Source organism: Sebastes umbrosus, chromosome 17, assembly GCF_015220745.1.
Source record: "Sebastes umbrosus isolate fSebUmb1 chromosome 17, fSebUmb1.pri, whole genome shotgun sequence".
Taxonomy (NCBI): Eukaryota; Metazoa; Chordata; class Actinopteri; order Perciformes; family Sebastidae; genus Sebastes; species Sebastes umbrosus.
Genome location: NC_051285.1, coordinates 13,876,119 through 13,895,949, shown reverse-complemented (window position 1 = coordinate 13,895,949; position 19,831 = coordinate 13,876,119). Strand labels below are relative to the sequence as shown.

The window sequence follows — 19,831 nt, the reverse complement described above, 5'->3', positions numbered from 1 at the left end:
ACGAGCATCTCTAGGTCTACTTGAACAGGCTAATTATTTTTGTTTTCGGCTGACACCTTGCAACACATAGGCTATACATTTAATCAACAACGCTTTTATTTTGAAACGTTGAACTGGATGCAGTATGTATTGAGGCTGACTTGACAATTCGACGTCAACACACGCTCTAACACACACACACACACACGTGCACGTATACAAACAAACAGACACACACCTTCTCTGTTGCAGTGTGCTGGCTCGACCTATACTACAGACTACAGGGAAGTCTCCACACGCACACTGGCTGTCTGCGGTGCACATGTTATTATCACAACAGCGGTGAGTACATAAACACACTTTGTATAGTTTGTATAATATTTTTTATGTCATATGTCGTTGTGGATTTGTTGCCAAGTTGAATATTCAAGATAGTTGTTGTTGAATACTTATCTAATAATGTGCAACTGTTTGATGATGAAATATTCTAATATATTATTTTCATATATTGACATAAGTGGGGTAAGACAAATAGAATAATAATGTTATAACTGAGGATAGATCAGTAATCAATAGATAAGTCTACTATTTTGAGCACACATTTAAGTGTTATTACGGGTTTCTTTTGTACTTGACATCTTCTAGGATGATTATGGATGCCATTATACTTCTGGTTCCATATTGCAGCCTACACTATAAGGTCAAGGTGTGCGTTTAGAGGTTATATAGGGCAGGTCCTGGATTTGTGTAGCAGTAAAATGACTAGTTGCTGTCGTAGTAAAAAGGAAGCTGGCGTGTTTACTTTTTTGGGCAGGGGTGTCGTGGTGATAAAGCATTAGGTAATTAGCCTATCTGAGCCTGCAGACTGAGTGACGCCAGCCTCCATAAAGCACCAGCGGCAGACTGATGCCGCATTGAGCTGGTGCGCTTTTTTTTTTGCTGTCATTGTAAACCCCCAGCTGTCTTGTTTGTGTCTGCGGGTTAGCCATGCAGTGTTTGGTCACATAAGCACAGGACATAATGGAGGTATGCGGATTCACACACTACTTATTACCTGTGTGTATTTTCAGATCCATCTCTGCAAAGTCTCAGATTTAAGTGGAAACTCTTAATGTGGTTCTTGTTGTGTATTTTTGGAATAATATAGAGTGTCCAAGCCAAAAGATGTGGTTAAAAGAGCTTCCACTTTACCTTTTATGAACTCTTTGCTTGTTTAGAGTTTTTTTTTTAGATGCACATAAACAAACAGAGCAGAACAAGCATGCAAAAGTGATAAATACAAAAACTTTAAGTTAAACATCTTTGCTACAGGAGATAAAAACAAGTAGATCCCCCATCATAAACTTACTTATTAAAACATACTTTATTGTATGATTATTTGGGAAAGTTTGAGTGATTTATCAGTAAGGTGGGGCTGCTGGAAGTGATGCACACTAAATGCTTTTATAAAGAGTGTCTTTGTTGCTTCAACCCAGAAGAAAGTCAAAAAGCATTTTTCTTATTATTCCATTTTTATTTAACTTGTTTAGACAAACAATCTATACAAAATATGCAAAAAAAAACTATAAAATATAACCATAATGTGGTTCTGGTGTGTATTTTGTAAAATAATAGGGTGTCCGAGCCAAAAGCTGTGGTTAAAAGAGCTTCTTCCAGTTTACCTTTTATGAACTCTTTGCTTGTCTTGAGGGTCTTTTTGGATGCGCATAAACAAACAGGCGCGCATAAAGAGCAGAACGAGCAATGCAAAAGTGATTTACAACATTGCTACATAAAATTTGGGTCAAACCTCTCTGCTAAAGGAGATGAAACAAGTAGATCACCATCATATACTTACTGACATACTGTATGAATATTTGGGAAAAGTTTGATTTATCAGCAAGGTGGGGCAGCTGGAGTGATGCACACTAAAAGGTTCTGTGATCATGGAATAGACTAAACACTTTTGTCTCTTTCTGTCCATCTAAAAAACTAGAAGAAATAAACAGGGAGAGCTCTCTCCTCTCTCTCTCTCTCCGTCTGTCTGCCTCCCTCCCTCTCTCCCTCTCCCCCTCCTGTCCTGTGATGTGTTCTGGCCAGACAGTATGGCTCCTGGGCGTCAGTGGCATGATCATAGAAACAGAGGCCAGAAAGGACATTCCTCATTGTTGGTGAATCTAGAAATGAGCTTTGGCCATCTTGCCCTGCTCTTTCTTTTTGGTACACATTTCATTTTCTCTATAGAAAATAACAACCTTGGGGAGATCAGTTAGATGCAGGCATGTATCATTGTCCTGCTGACACAGCCTCCTTATTCTAGAAATCCACCTCTAATGCCCAGATTGTTAAATATGAGTAGATTTTGCTCAGTCTTTGATTTCATTCTGGATAAAGTCCCCTCATGATGAAATCCTAAGGTCTCTTTTCTACCTGATAACTGAACTTATTCTCCAACCATGCATCTGGTTTAAGCTAAATTAACAGTTAATACTATCTCTCTCTTCTCTTGCCAGATGATTGAAACTCGACCTGGATTTCTGACTGTGTGAGGAATAACCTTCCCTGCAGGAGGCTTCAAATCCAGAGCTGCCGGATCCCGTTTGTGCCAACACAGAGAGGGGATTTAGAGTTTGTGCTCCTCCACCAGTGTCGCTTGGAAGTAACAGCGGAACACGACAAAAACAGCCGCTGTTTACACAGACTCACCACGCTACCTCCTTTATCCTTACTCCTGTCCTGGCTTCTTATTATTTGCCTCCTCGCTCCTGTCCTCAGGGGAACTTTTATCCCTTTAACAGCATCCATCACCTCATCTCGCCACCCATTTATCCATCTCATAATGAACTCCTCTGCCTCCATTACATCCCTATTCTCCTTCACCAGCCCGGCAGTGAAGCGCCTGCTCGGCTGGAAACAAGGGGATGAGGAGGAGAAGTGGGCGGAAAAGGCTGTGGACTCTCTAGTGAAGAAACTAAAGAAGAAGAAGGGGGCCATGGAGGAGTTGGAGAGAGCCCTCAGCTGCCCTGGACAGCCCAGTAAGTATTACAGTTTCATTCATTCAGTAGGAGTCTAGTCCAGGGGGTCACAAGATAAAAACACAAGGGGCCTTAAGACGATTTACAGGATAGGAAAGAGGACAAAACACAAGATAATGTCATTTTTGGATGTTTCATACCTGTGAGGTCACATGTTTCACACTATTATGAGCTGCTATGGAAAGAAATCATATTACTAAAAGCCTGAAAAGTGAAATTATACTAGTCTGATTATCATTTATGTTTAAAATATGATTTAAAAAAATCTCATGTATTGTGATTTACAATGCAGCACCATCAGATTATACAGAACATACAGTATATAAATCCAAAAGTACAGCAGAGTGTCTGTTGGACTCCGAAGCTGCTGATGATCTTCTTGCACTTTGCAGACTTCCATTTTAAAAGTGCATGAGAGGTATTAGCTGCCTACTTTTCATACTCAAGAAAAGAAAAGACACAGTGCAAAGTGCTAATTTCTGTCTAATCACCATGGTAACAAAAGATCAAGGCTTCAAACATGAGAAGTTTAAACGCAACACAATCTGCAGGTCTCTTTCAAAATGTATTGAGGTCCGTGCTGTTTTCATTTGAATCCTTCAGGCAAGTGCGTGACGATTCCTCGGTCGCTGGACGGGAGGTTGCAGGTGTCCCACAGGAAGGGACTGCCCCATGTCATCTACTGCAGGGTATGGCGCTGGCCTGACCTGCAGTCCCACCACGAGCTGAAAGCCCTGGAGTGCTGCGAGTTTGCTTTCGGCTCCAAGCAGAAAGACATCTGCGTCAACCCTTACCACTACAGGCGCGTGGAGACTCCAGGTACACACATTATATCAGAGAACATCTTCTAAATTTGCTGTAAAAAAAAAAAATAAGGTCATTGTTGAGTTTTACTGAGGGCTGTCAATCGATTCAAATATTTAATTTATGATTAATCGCATGATTCTCCATAGTTAATCGCAATTAATCACACATTTTTTTCTCAGTTTAAAATGTACCTTAAGTTGAGCTAAGTGGTAAAGGGACCCCTTTGAAAATGGCCGTGCCATTTTTTCCTTGACAAAATTAAGCCTAAATTTGGAGCGTTATTTAACCTCCTTCCCAACAAGCTAATATGACATGGTTTTTCTAGTTTCATATGATGCCAGCATCTTCACGCTAGCTTTAAAACTGAGCCTGCTACAACCTGTGTGTTAAAGAAATTAGTGGCTTTAAAACAAATTTGCGTTAACGTGTTATTATTGTGTTAACTTTGACAGCCCTTACAGTAAATCTTTTGTGGGTTCCCAAACAGACGGGACATTTGATCTGATACAGTGTTCCCGAGCCAAAAGGATTTGCAGTAATATGATCTCTTATAACAGCATCTGGTCTTGCTCTGAGTCTCTTTGTCTCTGTCGGCTCCCTCGCTACCTTTCTCTTTCCTTTTCTCTCGTCTCCTCTCAGTGCTGCCACCGGTTCTGGTCCCACGCCATAGCGAGTTCAACCCTCAACACAGTTTACTGGCGAAGTTCAGGAACGCCTCCCTCCACAACGAGCCTCTGATGCCACAGAACGCCACCTACCCGGACTCCTTCCCCGCGCTGCCCTGCTCCTCCTTCACCTCCTCCCCTTCTTCCTCCCTCGTCCAGTCTCCCACCTCACAGAGTTACCCCACCTCCCCCAACAGCTCTGCAGAGCCTGGCAGTCCGTATCACATCACAGGTAGGAATCAAAACAACAAGCTTTTAAGTGTAAGTCTATGTGAAAAGCACCTGTCACGCCAGCAGGTTTCTGACTTTATCCATGACCTCTAGTATCTGATGAGTTCACATCAACTACTTTTCCCATCCTGTGATTTGATTACGTGCTTTTCCAGCAGAGACTCCCCCGCCTCCGTACAGCATGATGGAGACGAGCCCTAAAGACGATGTGAAGCCCAGCAACTCCACAGAAACCGTCAAACTCATATTTTCTGCTCCGCACAGAGGTAACTTAAGTTCACACAACAGGAGATATGCAGGAAATAGAAGTGCATATAAATAAAGTAGAATTTATTAGGGCTGTCAAAGTTAACGTGATAATAACGCATTAACGCAAATTAGTTTTAACGCCACCAATTTCTTTAACGCATTAACGCAACTTAGCTATTTTTAGGTTATAATGGGCTCAGTCTTAAAGCTAGAACTCTGACCTTAAGATATGTGAATGAAAATGGGTTCTATGGGTACCCACAAGTCTCCCCTTTACAGACATGCCCACTTTATGATAATCACATGCAGTTTGGGGCAAGTCATAGTCAAGTCAGCACACTGACACACTGACATCTGTTGTTGCCTGTTGGGCTTGTGTTTGCCATGTTATGATTTGAGCATATTTTTATGCTAAATGCAGTACCTGTGAGGGTTTCTGGACAATATTTGTCATTGTTCTGTGTTGTTAATTGATTCCAATAATATAGTATAATATATACTATGTATATACTTGACAAATCTCCCTTTTAATGTACATTTTGAACAGATAAAAAATGTGCGATTAATCATGATTAACTATGGAAAATCATGCAATTAATAGCGATTTAAATATTTTAATTGATTGACAGCCCTAGTATTTATGCATATTAAGTACCAAGTTATAAATACCATTTGTAGGAGCCCTGTCTTTTATTTGTGTTAGGTGTAATATGCCTCCAAGCACTAGGGGGGTGTATGATGTAGACAGAGGCTGGCCTCTAGGAGGTAATGCAGGCCACATGCCAGCTACCTCAGGTGCTGCTGATTGGAAGGAGCAAACAGTTTTTGACTGCTTCAGACGACATTGTGTGCTGTTTAAGTCTTAATTTAGGGATTAAAATTTATTAGAAGCGACGGACATGGATGAACATTATTGGTAAATATATACGCCATGATATAAAGTATTAGAACTTTGTATATTGTTTGTTTCGGAGCACACCTCTGAACAATACAGACTAATTAGCAGCCAGTAGCGACTTTAAGTCTTTAGTTACTACACCATGAGATGATAGATATGTGTCAGACAGCGATGTTGTTATACTGTTTATACTGAGGCACTTATACCTCTAGTTGTATTTTTACCACTGCAGGTAATTATGGCTGCCCACTCTTAGTCAATTAGTCAACTAAAAAGTTGTTTTGTTCATAGTCTATTCCATTAGTTGTTTTTTTATGCTTTTCATGCTGAATGACTAATTTTCCAAGAAACTTATGAGCAAATTTCTGGTAAACGCAAGATTTAAAGTGGTGCTTTTGTGTGATTCTTTGTGGAGAACCTCAGTTTTACAGATCTGTAGATTGAGTGTTAGTTGACTAAGAATTTCTTGCATTACAATTTTTTGAATAGCATATTTTATCCTTAACGCCCACCTCTAAGTCAACCCTTCCTTGTGTTCCTGTTTAGATTTACGGCCCGTATGTTACGAAGAACCAGAGTACTGGTGTTCAGTAGCTTACTACGAGCTCAACAACCGGGTGGGGGAGACTTTCCATGCGTCGTCCCGCAGTGTCCTGGTGGACGGCTTCACAGACCCATCCAACAACAAGAACCGCTTCTGCCTCGGCCTGCTGTCCAATGTCAACCGCAACTCCACCATCGAACACACGCGCAGGCACATAGGCAAAGGTAGGCTGGAACCACTCATGCAGATAATTCATATCCGAACTAGGGATGCACCAATACTGGATCGGATATCGGACCGATACTGACTCAAATAGCTGGATCCGGTATCGTGAATTATTTAACTATTGAATTCCTGTTTAAGTTTTGACCAATTTGTTGCTGTATTGAAAAAGTTTATACTTGAATTGTAATTCCTTTAAATTTGGAGGATTTTTTTACCAAGTTGCTGGTGTACAATTTATTATTTTAATAATGAATAACAATTCAGTAAATTTATGTATTTGTTTGTTACATTTTGTTTTACAAAGTTAAAGTTATGTTTAAGTCAAGCCTGATGTTGCCTTACACATAAAATAATGATCCATAAGAACACAGCCTTTTGAATAATTTCTAAATGGATTTCATATGCACTGTGCCCATCATACATTGGGTGAAATCAAGAACTGAGGATAAGGATGCACCGATCCAACTTTTTCAGTTCCGATACCGGTGTTTAATTAATAAGCTGTATGCCTCACTGTGGAGGTGACTGGAATCATTCTTTTATTTGTAAGGCAACATCAGGCTTAACTTAAACATTGCTTTTTTAACTTTGTAAAACAAAATACGTAGATATAAATTTACTGAATTGTTATTTATTATTAAAATAATAAATCGTACATCAGCAACTTGTTAAAAAAAACAACTTATAAATGCTGCAACAAATTGGTGAAAACTTGAACAGGAATTAAAATTTCAGTATACAATCGGTGCATTCCTAACTGAGGGGAAGGTTTGTTTGCAAAAATGAATCCACATCCAACATTTTTCTAAAGATGTGTGTTTTTTTTGTAGAAATCACATCACTTACACTCAGCTTCAGGCCAAATGTTGTTTTTTTTTCTCATGGTAAAAGAGTTTAGAAAGCCGCCTTTGTTGGACAGACTTCAAGTAAACTGCGCCCACTCTGTGGTTTTGAATGATAGGGATGACAAAAAGGGTTGAGGGAAGTTAGTCCCCAACTCACAGACACTACGGACACTACTCAGACATTCCTCATTTACAAGCATAGATGCCATTTGTGGTTTTCCTTCGGCAGAATACGAGAAAAACACAGCAGTTTGTATACAATGAAGTGACTGAATATGCATATCTCTGATTACATGTTTTCTTGGATAAAAGCAGGTTTTATGCTCTTTGACATGCTGTGACATTTTAAGTGTTTGCAGCACAGTAAAAGGACTGGGGTTTGTTTTTAGCAAAACACTTAAAAGTTGTTAATTCACTTGGTTTTGACTCTGTCATTTAAGACTATTTGATTTTCTCCTCCATTCCTCTCAGGTTTACACCTGTACTATGTGGGCGGCGAGGTGTACGCGGAGTGTCTGAGCGACAGCAGCATCTTCGTCCAGAGCCGCAACTGTAATTTCCAGCACGGCTTCCACGCCACCACCGTGTGTAAGATCCCCAGCGGCTGCAGCCTCAAGATCTTCAACAACCAGCTGTTCGCCCAGCTCCTCGCCCAGTCTGTTAACCACGGATTTGAGGTCGTCTATGAGCTCACTAAGATGTGTACCATCCGCATGAGCTTTGTTAAGGTACTGAGCTTTCTTTTTTAAAATGACACAATTGTGAATAGGCAACATGTAGCCACAGAAATGCAGTTGGCGATCATCCTTTGGCCCACGGTTCTGCTTGATACCTACGTGGCTAAAATAAGAAGGGTTGGATATCCACTCAAAGTTTATCACCGTAACTTAATTTGCTGTTATTTTGGAATTGATGTGCTGTTGAGCATGTCAGATCCTAATACACACGAGGTTCACTTAGCACCCATTAACTTTAATAGTTAACTGAACTGTCAACATGCACAGCTGAGATATTTATGGTTGTGTTCCCCTCAGGGCTGGGGTGCTGAATACCACCGTCAAGATGTGACCAGCACCCCCTGCTGGATCGAGGTACACCTGCACGGGCCCCTGCAGTGGCTGGACAAGGTCCTCACACAGATGGGCTCCCCGCACAACCCCATTTCTTCAGTATCATAACATGGACACACGTCTGTGCTGTTGGCCCTTCATACAGGTAGTCGTAGATTCTGTATATTCTGATTATGTCCAGGTTTTCTGTCCTACGGGCCTTGTCTTTACATCTCAAACAAAATTACCAAAAGTATCCCTTACCCACAGCGTTGTCACATAAAACTGAAATTCAATTACAGCTCATGTAGTTAAATGATTGTCCTTAATTTCAGTAAGACTGATTAAGTATTTATCGTCTCTCTCTATAGAATGCTGCAGGGATGATGTATTTTTGTAGGTCAACCAGGAAGGTAGAATTGCACGGATTATGATTTTTGAAGAGTAAATGCAATCACTGGAAGTAAAAAGCTAACGGTAGGCTATAAACAAACTACACCCAGCTCTCGAGCATGAGTATACAGAAGGACGTTTAGTACTCCTATTAGCCACTGTCTTTTTTAGGACACGTAAAAGCTACTAATTGGGTATTTAATTTATTTTATATCGTAGAACAAAACATTGAAATCTCTTAAGCTTGTGTTAACCACAGACCTTATTTCAGGCTTCTAACCAAAAACCCATTGACTTTGTGACGAGGGAACCGGAAGTGCTAAAATGTTAACTTATTTCTGAGTTTTAGGACTCATTCCTGCAGCACTCTATTTTCATTGGGACATTAACTGCACTCCATAAAAATGGGATAAATTTGTAGGTACTCAAAGGCGTGTGTTATACGTGCTGTAAATGTTATTACGGTTGTATTTACTGTATTTCCATGTGTTGACTTACTTGACTTCATGTACTTTTTGCTTTTTACTGGTTCCATTAAAGTTGTTTTTTTTCTTTAAGTATCCACATTTTACAACATTTGAATATATATACAGTTATTTTTCTTATGTTAAAGAACAAAGCATCACTATCACTGCAATTATAAGCGTCATAATTTTACTCATATTCACAGCAGGATATACACTTCAACATAAACACACAGGAACAACGTACAGTACAGTTAGCATGACCAATATTAATCCCACCAAACTTGATTTGGGTTCCTTTTTGTATACAGTTAGGATTAACTGTTTGTGCAACAGCTTCAGATAAACAGGGATATAAAATCTTGTGTTAAAAACAAGTCCTGAAAAGCCCCACGTGACTAAAAAAAGACACTCCAGACATGCAATACACAATTGATTGTCACATATAACAACAAGTTCATGTTCAAAAGAGGCAAACAAAGTGAATAATTCATTGAGAAAACAAACTAAAGTATCACATAGGAGACACAAAGAAACTCATGACAGAGGCTTAAACATCTGAATAACTTTGACTAGACAATTATAAACCAATGCCTTCATTATTATTACACGGCTTTGTTGAATACTCAATTCTGATTGGTCAATCACGGCGTTCTATGGCCTGTTATTTCTTTATAGCATTCTTTAAGTAAGTAGCCATGTAATAAGTGGGATAATGTACAGCGAGCAGGTCATTGTTGTGAAATAAAGACGGGTCTTGCATCGCCCTGAAGGGGATTTATTTCACAACAATGACCTGCTCGCTGTACATTATCCCACTTATTACATGGCTACTTACTTAAGAATGCTATGAAGAAATAACAGACCGTAGAACGCCGTGATTGACCAATCAGAATTGAGTATTCAACAAAGCCGTGTAATGTATAGTACATTATCCCTTACTTGTCGCATGAAGAAAGTGACTAACACAAAGAATGGGAACTAAATAGTAAATTCACAACAAGTAAACGTGAAAAAATAGCACCAGACATGGTCAGAAATTCACGCCTTTTAAGGGATTTAGATCAGTTCACTTGGGCTACATTCATTGCCTAGACATTCATGTTTGAAGTGACCCATATCTAACATCAGTGTGAAAAAAAAAATCGGATTTGGGCCACATTTGCCTGTAATGTGAACGTAGCCCTAGTTTAGTCAACCAGTCTCACTACGCCTTAAAAACGTCCCTTGATTACCATGTTATTCTTTAATCGGCATGGCTGTCTGGCTGGGGAAATTCATTTTTTACAGTGTACGGTTACTATCCATTAACGCATGATATGCCAGTGTTTCTTCAGTGCTCTCTATACATCACAAATACTAAGGTAAAACACTGACCGGCCGGCGTCAACAGCCCTGGAACTGCTGCTGTTGTTGTGATTGGCTGCGGCTCTGTGTGGCAAGGAGCTGCTGCTGCTGCTGCAAGAAGCTGATCACCTCGGGACTTCTGAGCAGCGACTGGAGGAAACGCACACATTCAAATTTCAGAGCAAAATACAACAAATATTTCTGTAGATACTACTTGTCTGGTTCTGCCTTTGCAGGGAAGAGAACGCCTTGTGCTAAAATATCTCTACACATTAAAACCTGATGTCTCCCAGTCCAGGTGGAAGAACACAAGAAAACACATTGGCTGTCAAACATATTCACTTAGATACTTAGCAGATGCATGCAAGTCATTTGGATAGTGCTCTATAACCAAGCCTGAGAAAAGCAACCTTTACAATGAGGAAAAAACAGATATAACGGTTGGAATAAGGACAGTGGTGGGTAGAGTAGCCAAAAACTGTACTCAAGTAAAAGTTACTTTGTGGTTGAAATTTTTTTTTTTTTTGCAGATTGTCTTCCTCAGGTAAAGTTCAAAAAGTGAACATACACCTATTTATTTGTAATAAAATGACAAGTCATCATTTCCTGATTAGATAACCTTTCACATATACACCAGACAATATTACAAGTGTGATCAGAAAATATATTAATATTATAGTCTACTAGTACTATTAAGTACACCAATAAGTAAAGATTTTTTTCAATGATGTTATTTGCTTGTTGTCTCCTATATTATATTTATAATTTGGCAAATAAATCAGCAAATATGAAAATGTCTCATATCAGATGACTCATTTAGTCTAATTAGGAGATAATACTGTGATGTTTAATCATGAATTAATTAGACTATTAAATACAGGTGTGTTTACTTCACTTTGACCTGAGGAAGACAATCTGGGGTTGAAATATTACATCAGTTATATTATATCCACATGAAATAAAAGCATTCTTTTTTCATGTGCATAATTTGGTCCCTACATTTCTGTCTCTCTCCATCAGGCTACAAAAATCATGATTAGTTAAACGCAGACCGTTAGCTTGAATATTTACATTACAACAGAAAACGGGAGTAGTGGTAGTTTTGAAGCATGATATACTACTGGGTGTGTAGGCTATTTAACTTAGCATTATTAACACAATAGACACACTTACTGCTTCAATTAATTTGTAAATATTAGCTGCTAGCGCGATTTGAAAGCCATAACGTGAACGTCTTGCTGTAGCTTCATGTGGAGGCGTGGCAGCGTTAGGATAACAGAGCGCCAGCAGACCTGGGCCCTGTACCAACCGCCTCTTAACGGATCATGAAAGCATAAAATAATACATAATAGTAGCGCGATGAATGCAACCAAATGTAACGCAGTAAAAGAAATGATTTTTTCTTTAAAAATCAGTAGATTTTTTTAGTAAGAGTAAAAAATATGCTTCATTAAAACCACTATGACAAGTACAATTTGCTTCAAAAAGTTACTAGAGTAAATGTAACTTGTTGCTACCCACTAGTGGTCATACAGATAGATGACATATTAAAAGGAAAAATCTGAATAAATTAGGAGAATGAGAATTAACAAATGCTATGGAGTAAAATTTGTCTTGAAATGGTCACAAATATGTATTACATGATCTACATATGAAAATTAAGATTTACAAATATCTACTACGATTTTTGGGTTCTCACAAATGCGTGTTCCAATCGACACAATTACCAATCAATTTGAACAAATGTAAAACAGTTTTACAAATCCACACGTCACACACAACCTGATCAATATTTTACGTACAGATTTTTAGCTTCAACTTCACAGATCTGATCATCGCATCTCATTTTTGCTTTCGAAAAGCTTCCTGTGTGTACACGGATCAGGTTACATTTGCGTGTGGTGTTTTGGGACAATTTTCACGTCTCCAGCTCCACACACAGCCACAAATGCATGCTGCGATTAAATACTGGCAGAAAACTGAGACATCTGAGCTTTCGATGAAATTTTGTGTAATTTCAAAGTGGGAAAGTCATTTTTTGCAATATGAATATAACGTAGTTAGCTATATCTGCGTCTGTTGTTCTAGTGTTAGTTTGTCAGCAGTATATTTATCTTCTAATAATTATCTTTTTAGCTTTCATGACTTGAAATATTCTCATGTTATTGAAATGACAGCTGTGAACTGTGAGTCTATAAAATTAGACTTAAGAGGAAAAGTAAGAGAATAATAATACATTGGGTGTCAATAAATTGAAATATATTATTTGGATTCAGTCAATTTTAGGATTGTCTATTTAGTTTATTCCACTGTACTGCTGCTGCCATGTAACGTTAGCTCTATATTGATGGAAAAAGGGAATGTTACATAGGTCTACATAGTCCTAAAATCTTTTTCTTGCCGCATATTGCGAAGCATACACGTTTTTCTTACAACTGGTGGTTTAGCTTATACTCACTTGAGAGGATGAGCCACAGGGATGCCCCGCAATGGTGTTATCTCCTGTCTGCAGAAGAACAACTCCACCACCTAGCAGTAGTTTTTTTTAAACCATATATTTGCATTTATATGCTACTGTATTGAGTATATAGTTGGTAAATGTATGTGTTCTAATTGAGGGGTTGCAAGCTATTCTGTCTATTTAAAAACATGTCTTTCCCACTTTGAAATTACACGTGATTTCACCGAAATAACTAGATTTCACAGTTTTCCATCAGCACTTAAACACAGCATGCATTTGTGGATCCGTTTGAGACGGAGATGTGTAAATAATCTCAAAACTCCACACCCAAATGTAACCTGATCCGTGCATATCGGAAGCTTTTTTGAAAGCGAAAATGATCTGTGAAGTTGAAGTTAAAAATCTGTATGTAAAATATGAATACTTATTCAGGTTGTGAGGTGTAATACTGCTTTATATGTGTTCAAATTGATTGATTTGTGTGTAGATTGGAACACGTTTTTGTGAGTATCCAAAATTACGCACAAATCGTTGTACACATTTGTAAATCTTAATTTTAATTTGTAGATCATGTAATACAGATTTGTGACCATTTTGAGACTAATTTTACTTCATAAAATGCAGATGCTGTCTTAGAAGTAGGGGGCATTTTCCTGGTCATGGCCTTGGTACACATATGAAGGGAGGGGAGGTCACTGAATAGTTTGACAAGTATGGAAATAATGCAAATCATATGCCAAACAGCACAAGCTGTTCTGGAGGCTCTTGGTGGCCCTTACTTTATGTTGTTTTCTCCTTTAATTTGTCACATATCTGTACTTGTGTCATGGCACAATCAGTCAATGTGTCCAGCTATGGCTTACCAATCTTTTCTGGTTGAGGACCTGTTCTATCAGGGAGGGTCTGGCTGGCCGGTCCCCCATGGCACCCAGTCGCTGTTTGTTCACAGACACAGGCCGCTCCTCTGAGTTTTCCTGCTTAACACACACAAAAAGGCAAACACAAGCAATTAACTGGGTTTCTTTGGGATCGTGGTTCAGTTAAATCTGGAAAAACGGGGCCAGGGGAACCACATGTGCTAACAAGTTCTTGGCCAGGTCTCCCTTGGAAAAGAGGTTCTTAATCTCAATGAGACTAACCTGGTTAAATAAAGGTTAAATTAAAAAAAAAATTAAAAAATGAATGCCTCTAGATATGAATCTATCTATGAAGCTTATTGATCCCACAAAATAAAAATAAAAAAAATGAATGCATCTAGATATGAATCTATCTATGAAGCTTATTGATCCCACAAAATAAAAATAAAAATAAAAAAAATGAATGCATCTAGATATGAAACTATCTATGAAGCTGATTAATCCCACAAAATAAAGATAAATAAAACAAATTAATGCATTTAGATATGAAACTATCTATGAAGCTTATTCATCTCACAAAATAAAAATAAATAAAAAATGAATGCATCTAGATATAAACTAGCTATGAAGCTGATTAATCCCACAAAATAAAGATAAATAAAACAAATGAATGCATTTAGATATGAAACTATCCATGAATCTTATTAATCTCACATCAAGTTTGCCACTGGACATGGCCTGATCACTCTTCTTCTTCTTGTACTTGTCTTTGTACATCTTGTTGCGGTGTTTCTTGCACATCCAGGGTTTCCTCTGCTTGGCCACCTGCGTGGTGGTCTCCGTGCATCCCTCGTAGGTGCACTGTTTGGGAGCGCTGTCGCCCTCCGACGTGTCCTCGTCGTTGAGTTCCTCCGGGCTGGCGGCGCTGTCTCTGGGATCCGAAGTGTCCAACACGTCGCTCTCCTCGTCCGGATCATCCATGTCGTAAGAGGAGGAGACGTTGTTCTCCGGTTCGTGCGGCGTTATCACATTTCTACTGTCGACCACTCCGCTCTTACTCACGTAGTACCTCTGTCCGTCTTTAGTGAGCAAGAGAGTCGACTCCTTGTCTTTGTTTGCGGATGCCGAGTTGTCATCTTCACTCATGATTCCGGTGTAACTATAGATACAGTGTTGTAGCAGCAGCTAGCTAGTTAGCATGGCTAGCTAATATCCCCTTTGTAGTCAGCTCACGTTAGCTCGCTTAGTTAGCCAACACACCCAGTTTCCTATATTAGTGGGCGTTTATCCGATTTGAGACATTGAGTATGTCATTAATACATGAGTTGGGAGATAAATCGTAGGACTTTCTAGCCGCCTACCAGCACACTTCCACAGATTTAGCCTGTCGCCGGTCTTGGGTCCTGTCTGCAGGGTAACCCGCAAAAGCTCGTGCAAAACTCTCGCGAGAGTCGCTGCCTTGACGACCTATCTCGGGGGTCAGCAACCTGAGGCTCTTTAGCTCCTCTCCAGTGGCTCCCTGTGGATTTGAAAAAAAAAAATTTGTTGAAATGAATGACTGTTTTTTTGTTTACATTTTCAATTTTATCTATCATTGTTGTAGGTCTATGGTACGACGGAGTATTAGGGCTACATTGAGGAAAAAAATAAAGCTGAGATTTCAAGAATAAAGTCATAATATAAAGTAGTAATTTTACGTGTTATTTTCTTTTTTTCTCGTAAAGTTATGACTTAATTCCCGTAATATTACGACTTTTTTCTCGTAAAGTTCTGACTTTATTCTCATAATATTATGACTTTATTTTCTCGTAAAGTTAGGACTTTACTGTCTTAATATTAAGACTTATTTTTCTCGTAAAGTTATGACTTTATTCTCATAATATTATGACTTTATTTTCTCGTAAAGTTAGGACTTTACTGTCTTAATATTAAGACTTTTTTTTCTCGTAAAGTTCTGACTTTATTCTCATAATATTATGACTTTATTTTCTCGTAAAGTTAGGACTTTACTGTCTTAATATTAAGACTTATTTTTCTCGTAAAGTTATGACTTTATTCTCGTTATATTACAACTTTTTTTCTCGTAGAGTTATGACTTTATTCTCTTAGTATTACGACATTTTTTCACGTAAAGTTATGACTTTATTCTCTTAATATTAAGACTTATTTTTCTCGTAATATTATGACTTTATTCTCATAATGTTACGATTTTTTTTCTCGTAAAGTTATGACTTTATTCTCGTAACATTCCAACTTTTTTCTTTGAGTATTGTGACTTTATACTCGAAATCTCAGATGTTTTTTCCCTCAATGTGGCCGTAATACTCCGTAGTACATTTGCACTTTGGCCCTCACTGCATTAGACTTATATACTATATAGGCTACTTAGACTATAAACTGAGTTACCTTCATCACAACGCTCAAATGTTTTGCGGCTCCAGACAGATTTTCTTTTATTATTTTTGGCTAAAATGGCTCTTTTTATAGTAAAGGTTGCAGACCCCTGACCTATCCTAACCTTAACCATTCGAGGTCAATGCCTAACCATAACCATCTCGCGAGAGTTTCCCCAAATTGTGGGTTACCTTCTAGACACGACCCTCCCTCTTGCTGCATTTCAATAACAAGGATTTTCTTCTTCGCTGCATTGGTCCCATGTGTGATAAAGTGACACCTAGTGGTCAACATAACAAATGCATGCTCCTTTATGCTCTTTTTGATGGTAATACTATATTTTACAATCTGACAGGAGAACTTGTGCATGCATCATTAAATTGATGAGTTTTAATTACTCCTATTATAACCCAAATAATCATTGCCAAGCCAACAGCAAATCCTAGGGTTGCCACCTTCAATGTGGAAAAAAAAGGGAACACATTGCCAGAGGCCCCATGCACAGGGGACACAAATCAAGGTCTCTTTTTTCTACATACTATACTATGACTTTTTTATGACTCTTTTTTCGACTATACAATGACTAATACTTATACTGTGACTTTTTATTTAATTTTTTTGATGTACTATACAAACTTCTATGACTTTTGTATTGTTTTCATACTATGACTTTTTAAATTCATTTTGACATACTATACTATGACTTTTTATTTTTTTCAACAAACTATACTGTGGCTTTTTTAAAAATCTTTCAACATACTATACTTTGACTTTTTTTCAACTTATTATACTATCACTTTTTATTTTTTCAACATACTACACTATGACTTTTATTTTTAAGACTTACTATACAATGACTTTTTTTCGACATACTATACTATGACATCTTTAGTTTTTTGACATACTGTACCATTATGTTTTTGACATACTATATAAATACTTATTTTTGACGGTGTACTATGACTTTTAAAAAAAAATTCAACATACTATGACTTTTTTTTGACATACTATAACATGACTTTTTTTTTTTTTTCAACATACTGTATTGTGACCTTTTTTAAGGTTTCGACATACTAAATTAATAAATTATTATTATTGTTATTATTATTATTTTTAACTCAACACTTCCCATTTCTGTTTCATGATAAAAGCACTCTAGCATTTTTTTTCTGTGAACAAAATCCCTTCATTTGATAACACAAGGCTTTTATTCTGAAATATTTGCAAGACAGTGTTGGGGAAAATGCAGTGACTTGCATGGCTCCATAAATGAATAGAGTACTGGCTTTTAATTCACTTTTAATAAACTTGCCAAATGTACATTTAACCTCATTTACACAGTCTCCATCACTCAAGTAAACAATAGTTGTTGTTTTTAGTTTAGACAATTTGTTTAATATGTCCTTTTCACTGCAGCCATTTTGACATGTAGGGTAAACACATTTAATTAATAAAATTAATTATACTATTTAGTGTCAGCCATTCCAGTGAGCCAGCATGCAAAATACCAGACCCCTGGCCCACCTAAATGGAACATAGTCAATTAAGGTTTGAATTACACCTGTGTTTACCCTGCATGTAGAAATGGCTGCTGTGGAAAGTTATTGAGTCTTTCTGTCCTTTTGTAAATTGTCTATTTTTTTTCAATCAATGCTTTTGGGTGTTGTATTTTTATATGTCTTATTGATGTATACACACACAATCACAATGGCCATTCACATTGTGTCAGAGCTGAACATACCTCAAACTTTGGCTGGCATAGGTGGTTTGACGACGATGATCCACAATGAAACAGTTTTTGACTTAATTGTAGTGACTGACGTCCTCCTTTTAGCCGCTGGTGGCTGCTGAGTGTTGTTTAGACATGTGCTCCAAACAAACGGAGCTCCAATAACTTCATAACATGGCGTTTACTTACCAATCAAGTCCATCCGTCGCTTCTAATAACTTTTAATCTCTCGGTTGAGGCAGAAAAAGGCCCACAGTTTGTCCTTTGATACACACAAAACCCACGATCTCACAGAACAACTCAAAACACAGACCACTTCTCCTAATCAGAAGCACCTGAGCTACCTGAGGCTGTAGCCCCTTGCTGCACCATACACCCCCCTAGTGCTTGGAGGCATATTACACCTAACACAAATACAATGTTCCATCTGTTCAAAATGTATCTTAAAGCGAGATTTATCAGGTATTTATTACTTTTATCGACATGGGAGTGGGAACATATGCTTGCTTTGTGCACATGTATATTATTGGAAATCAATTAACAACACAAAACTATGACATAATGTCCAGAGACCCTCACAGGTTCTGCATTTAGCATAAAAAATATGCTAAAATCATAACATGGCAAACTGCAGCCCAACAGGCAACAACAGCTGTCAGTGTGTCAGTGTGCTGACTTGACTATGACTTGCCCCAAACTGCATGTGATTATCATAAAGTGGGCATGTCTGTAAAGGGAGACTCGTGGGTACCCATAGAACCCATTTTCATTCACATATCTTGAGGTCAGAGGTCAAGGGACCCCTTTGAAAATGGCCATGCCAGTTTTCCCTCGCCAAAATTAAAGCATTATTTAACCTCCTTTGCGACAAACTAGTATGACACGGTTGGTACCAATGGATTCCTTAAGTTTTTCCGTTTCATTTGATACCATTATCTTCAATCTAGCTCTAAAACTGAGTCATTGTAATACATTGCAGCGCCCTCTTTATCACCCGCCTCCCCGTGCCGTGCCATGCATCGGCTCATCAGCTGCATTTTCTTTTTTTAAGATTGTGTCTCGTGAGGCACCCCTTGTAGTCGGGGCTTCAGCCCCAGTAAGCCCGTGCATTAAGGCCCCATTGAGTAGACAGTGTGTTAAATGTAAGCTATTGAAAGTGAAAGTATTGTATTGGACCAAAGATTATTAAAATATAACGCATGAATTTCATGTCACATTCAGGGGCCTCACAAAATATTTCCAAGACGCCAATGGCCCGCAGGCCGCACTTTGAGAAACTATGTTCTAGATTTGAGAAGATTTGACAAGTGCAACATTTGAGGAAGCTGAAAGTTTAGAAAGGTGGACATTTTTTTCTGGAGGCAGAGATACTTTACAGCTACCAAAGTGTCACAGACAGTGCTCACTTGGTGTCCCTGCAGGTAAGAATAGAAATAAAGTGTCATGGTCTGAGGATATAGCTGGCAAGATCATAGGGGAAGCACGGAGGCAGCTGTCTGACCGCGAAGCACACAATGAAAAGTTCCTTATATTCTTTTTTCATTAAACTTGCAGGCTTTCATCTGGAAGGGAATAGTACATCCGGGGAAAACAACATTTTTATTATGTTGTTTATATTTTTAATGCCATGTGCGACTTCTCAAACATTACCTGTCCCGCTTTTGACTATATGAAGTATTT

At 38.3% G+C, this 19,831-nt stretch overlaps 2 protein-coding genes across 5 annotated transcripts; one reads left to right on the top strand and one right to left on the bottom strand.

The window, feature by feature from the left end:
* The first annotated feature begins 209 nt into the window (after positions 1-209).
* Positions 210-9,459, top strand: smad9 (SMAD family member 9). 2 transcript variants are annotated; one of them, XM_037747916.1, is made up of 8 exons: positions 210-321; positions 2,472-2,993; positions 3,597-3,812; positions 4,440-4,697; positions 4,855-4,962; positions 6,390-6,611; positions 7,929-8,185; positions 8,492-9,459. In XM_037747916.1, exons 2-8 carry the CDS (start codon positions 2,798-2,800, stop codon positions 8,633-8,635), a joined length of 1,401 nt encoding a protein of 466 aa, XP_037603844.1. In that variant the 5' UTR covers positions 210-321; positions 2,472-2,797; the 3' UTR covers positions 8,636-9,459. The 2 variants fall into 2 exon arrangements, with proteins under 2 accessions (XP_037603844.1, XP_037603843.1); XM_037747915.1 differs by having other exon boundaries at positions 211-321; positions 4,852-4,962.
* Positions 9,460-10,398: 939 nt separating this feature from the next.
* On the bottom strand, positions 10,399-18,519 carry LOC119476349 (regulatory factor X-associated protein). 3 transcript variants are annotated; one of them, XM_037749782.1, is made up of 4 exons: positions 18,164-18,519; positions 14,743-15,547; positions 14,035-14,148; positions 10,399-10,860 (listed from the first exon to the last, which is right to left on the bottom strand). In XM_037749782.1, the coding sequence occupies exons 2-4, from the start codon at positions 15,172-15,174 to the stop codon at positions 10,750-10,752; spliced, it is 657 nt and encodes a 218-aa protein (XP_037605710.1). In that variant the 5' UTR covers positions 15,175-15,547; positions 18,164-18,519; the 3' UTR covers positions 10,399-10,749. The 3 variants fall into 3 exon arrangements, with proteins under 3 accessions (XP_037605710.1, XP_037605709.1, XP_037605711.1); XM_037749781.1 differs by having other exon boundaries at positions 18,341-18,519; XM_037749783.1 differs by having other exon boundaries at positions 14,035-14,145; positions 18,341-18,514.
* Positions 18,520-19,831: the final 1,312 nt, after the last annotated feature.

Coding starts and splice junctions, on each gene's coding strand:
- smad9 (XM_037747915.1), top strand. CDS start 2,798: ATGAACTCCTCTGCCTCCATTACATCCCTATTCTCCTTCACCAGCCCG. Junction 4,698..4,851: donor CAGTCCGTATCACATCACAG/GTAGGAATCAAA, acceptor GTGCTTTTCCAG/CAGAGACTCCCCCGCCTCCG. Junction 4,963..6,389: donor ATTTTCTGCTCCGCACAGAG/GTAACTTAAGTT, acceptor GTTCCTGTTTAG/ATTTACGGCCCGTATGTTAC.
- LOC119476349 (XM_037749782.1), bottom strand. CDS start 15,174: ATGAGTGAAGATGACAACTCGGCATCCGCAAACAAAGACAAGGAGTCG. Junction 14,149..14,742: donor TGTCCAGTGGCAAACTTGAT/GTGAGATTAATA, acceptor GTGTGTGTTAAG/CAGGAAAACTCAGAGGAGCG. Junction 10,861..14,034: donor TCCTCAACCAGAAAAGATTG/GTAAGCCATAGC, acceptor CGTTTCCTCCAG/TCGCTGCTCAGAAGTCCCGA.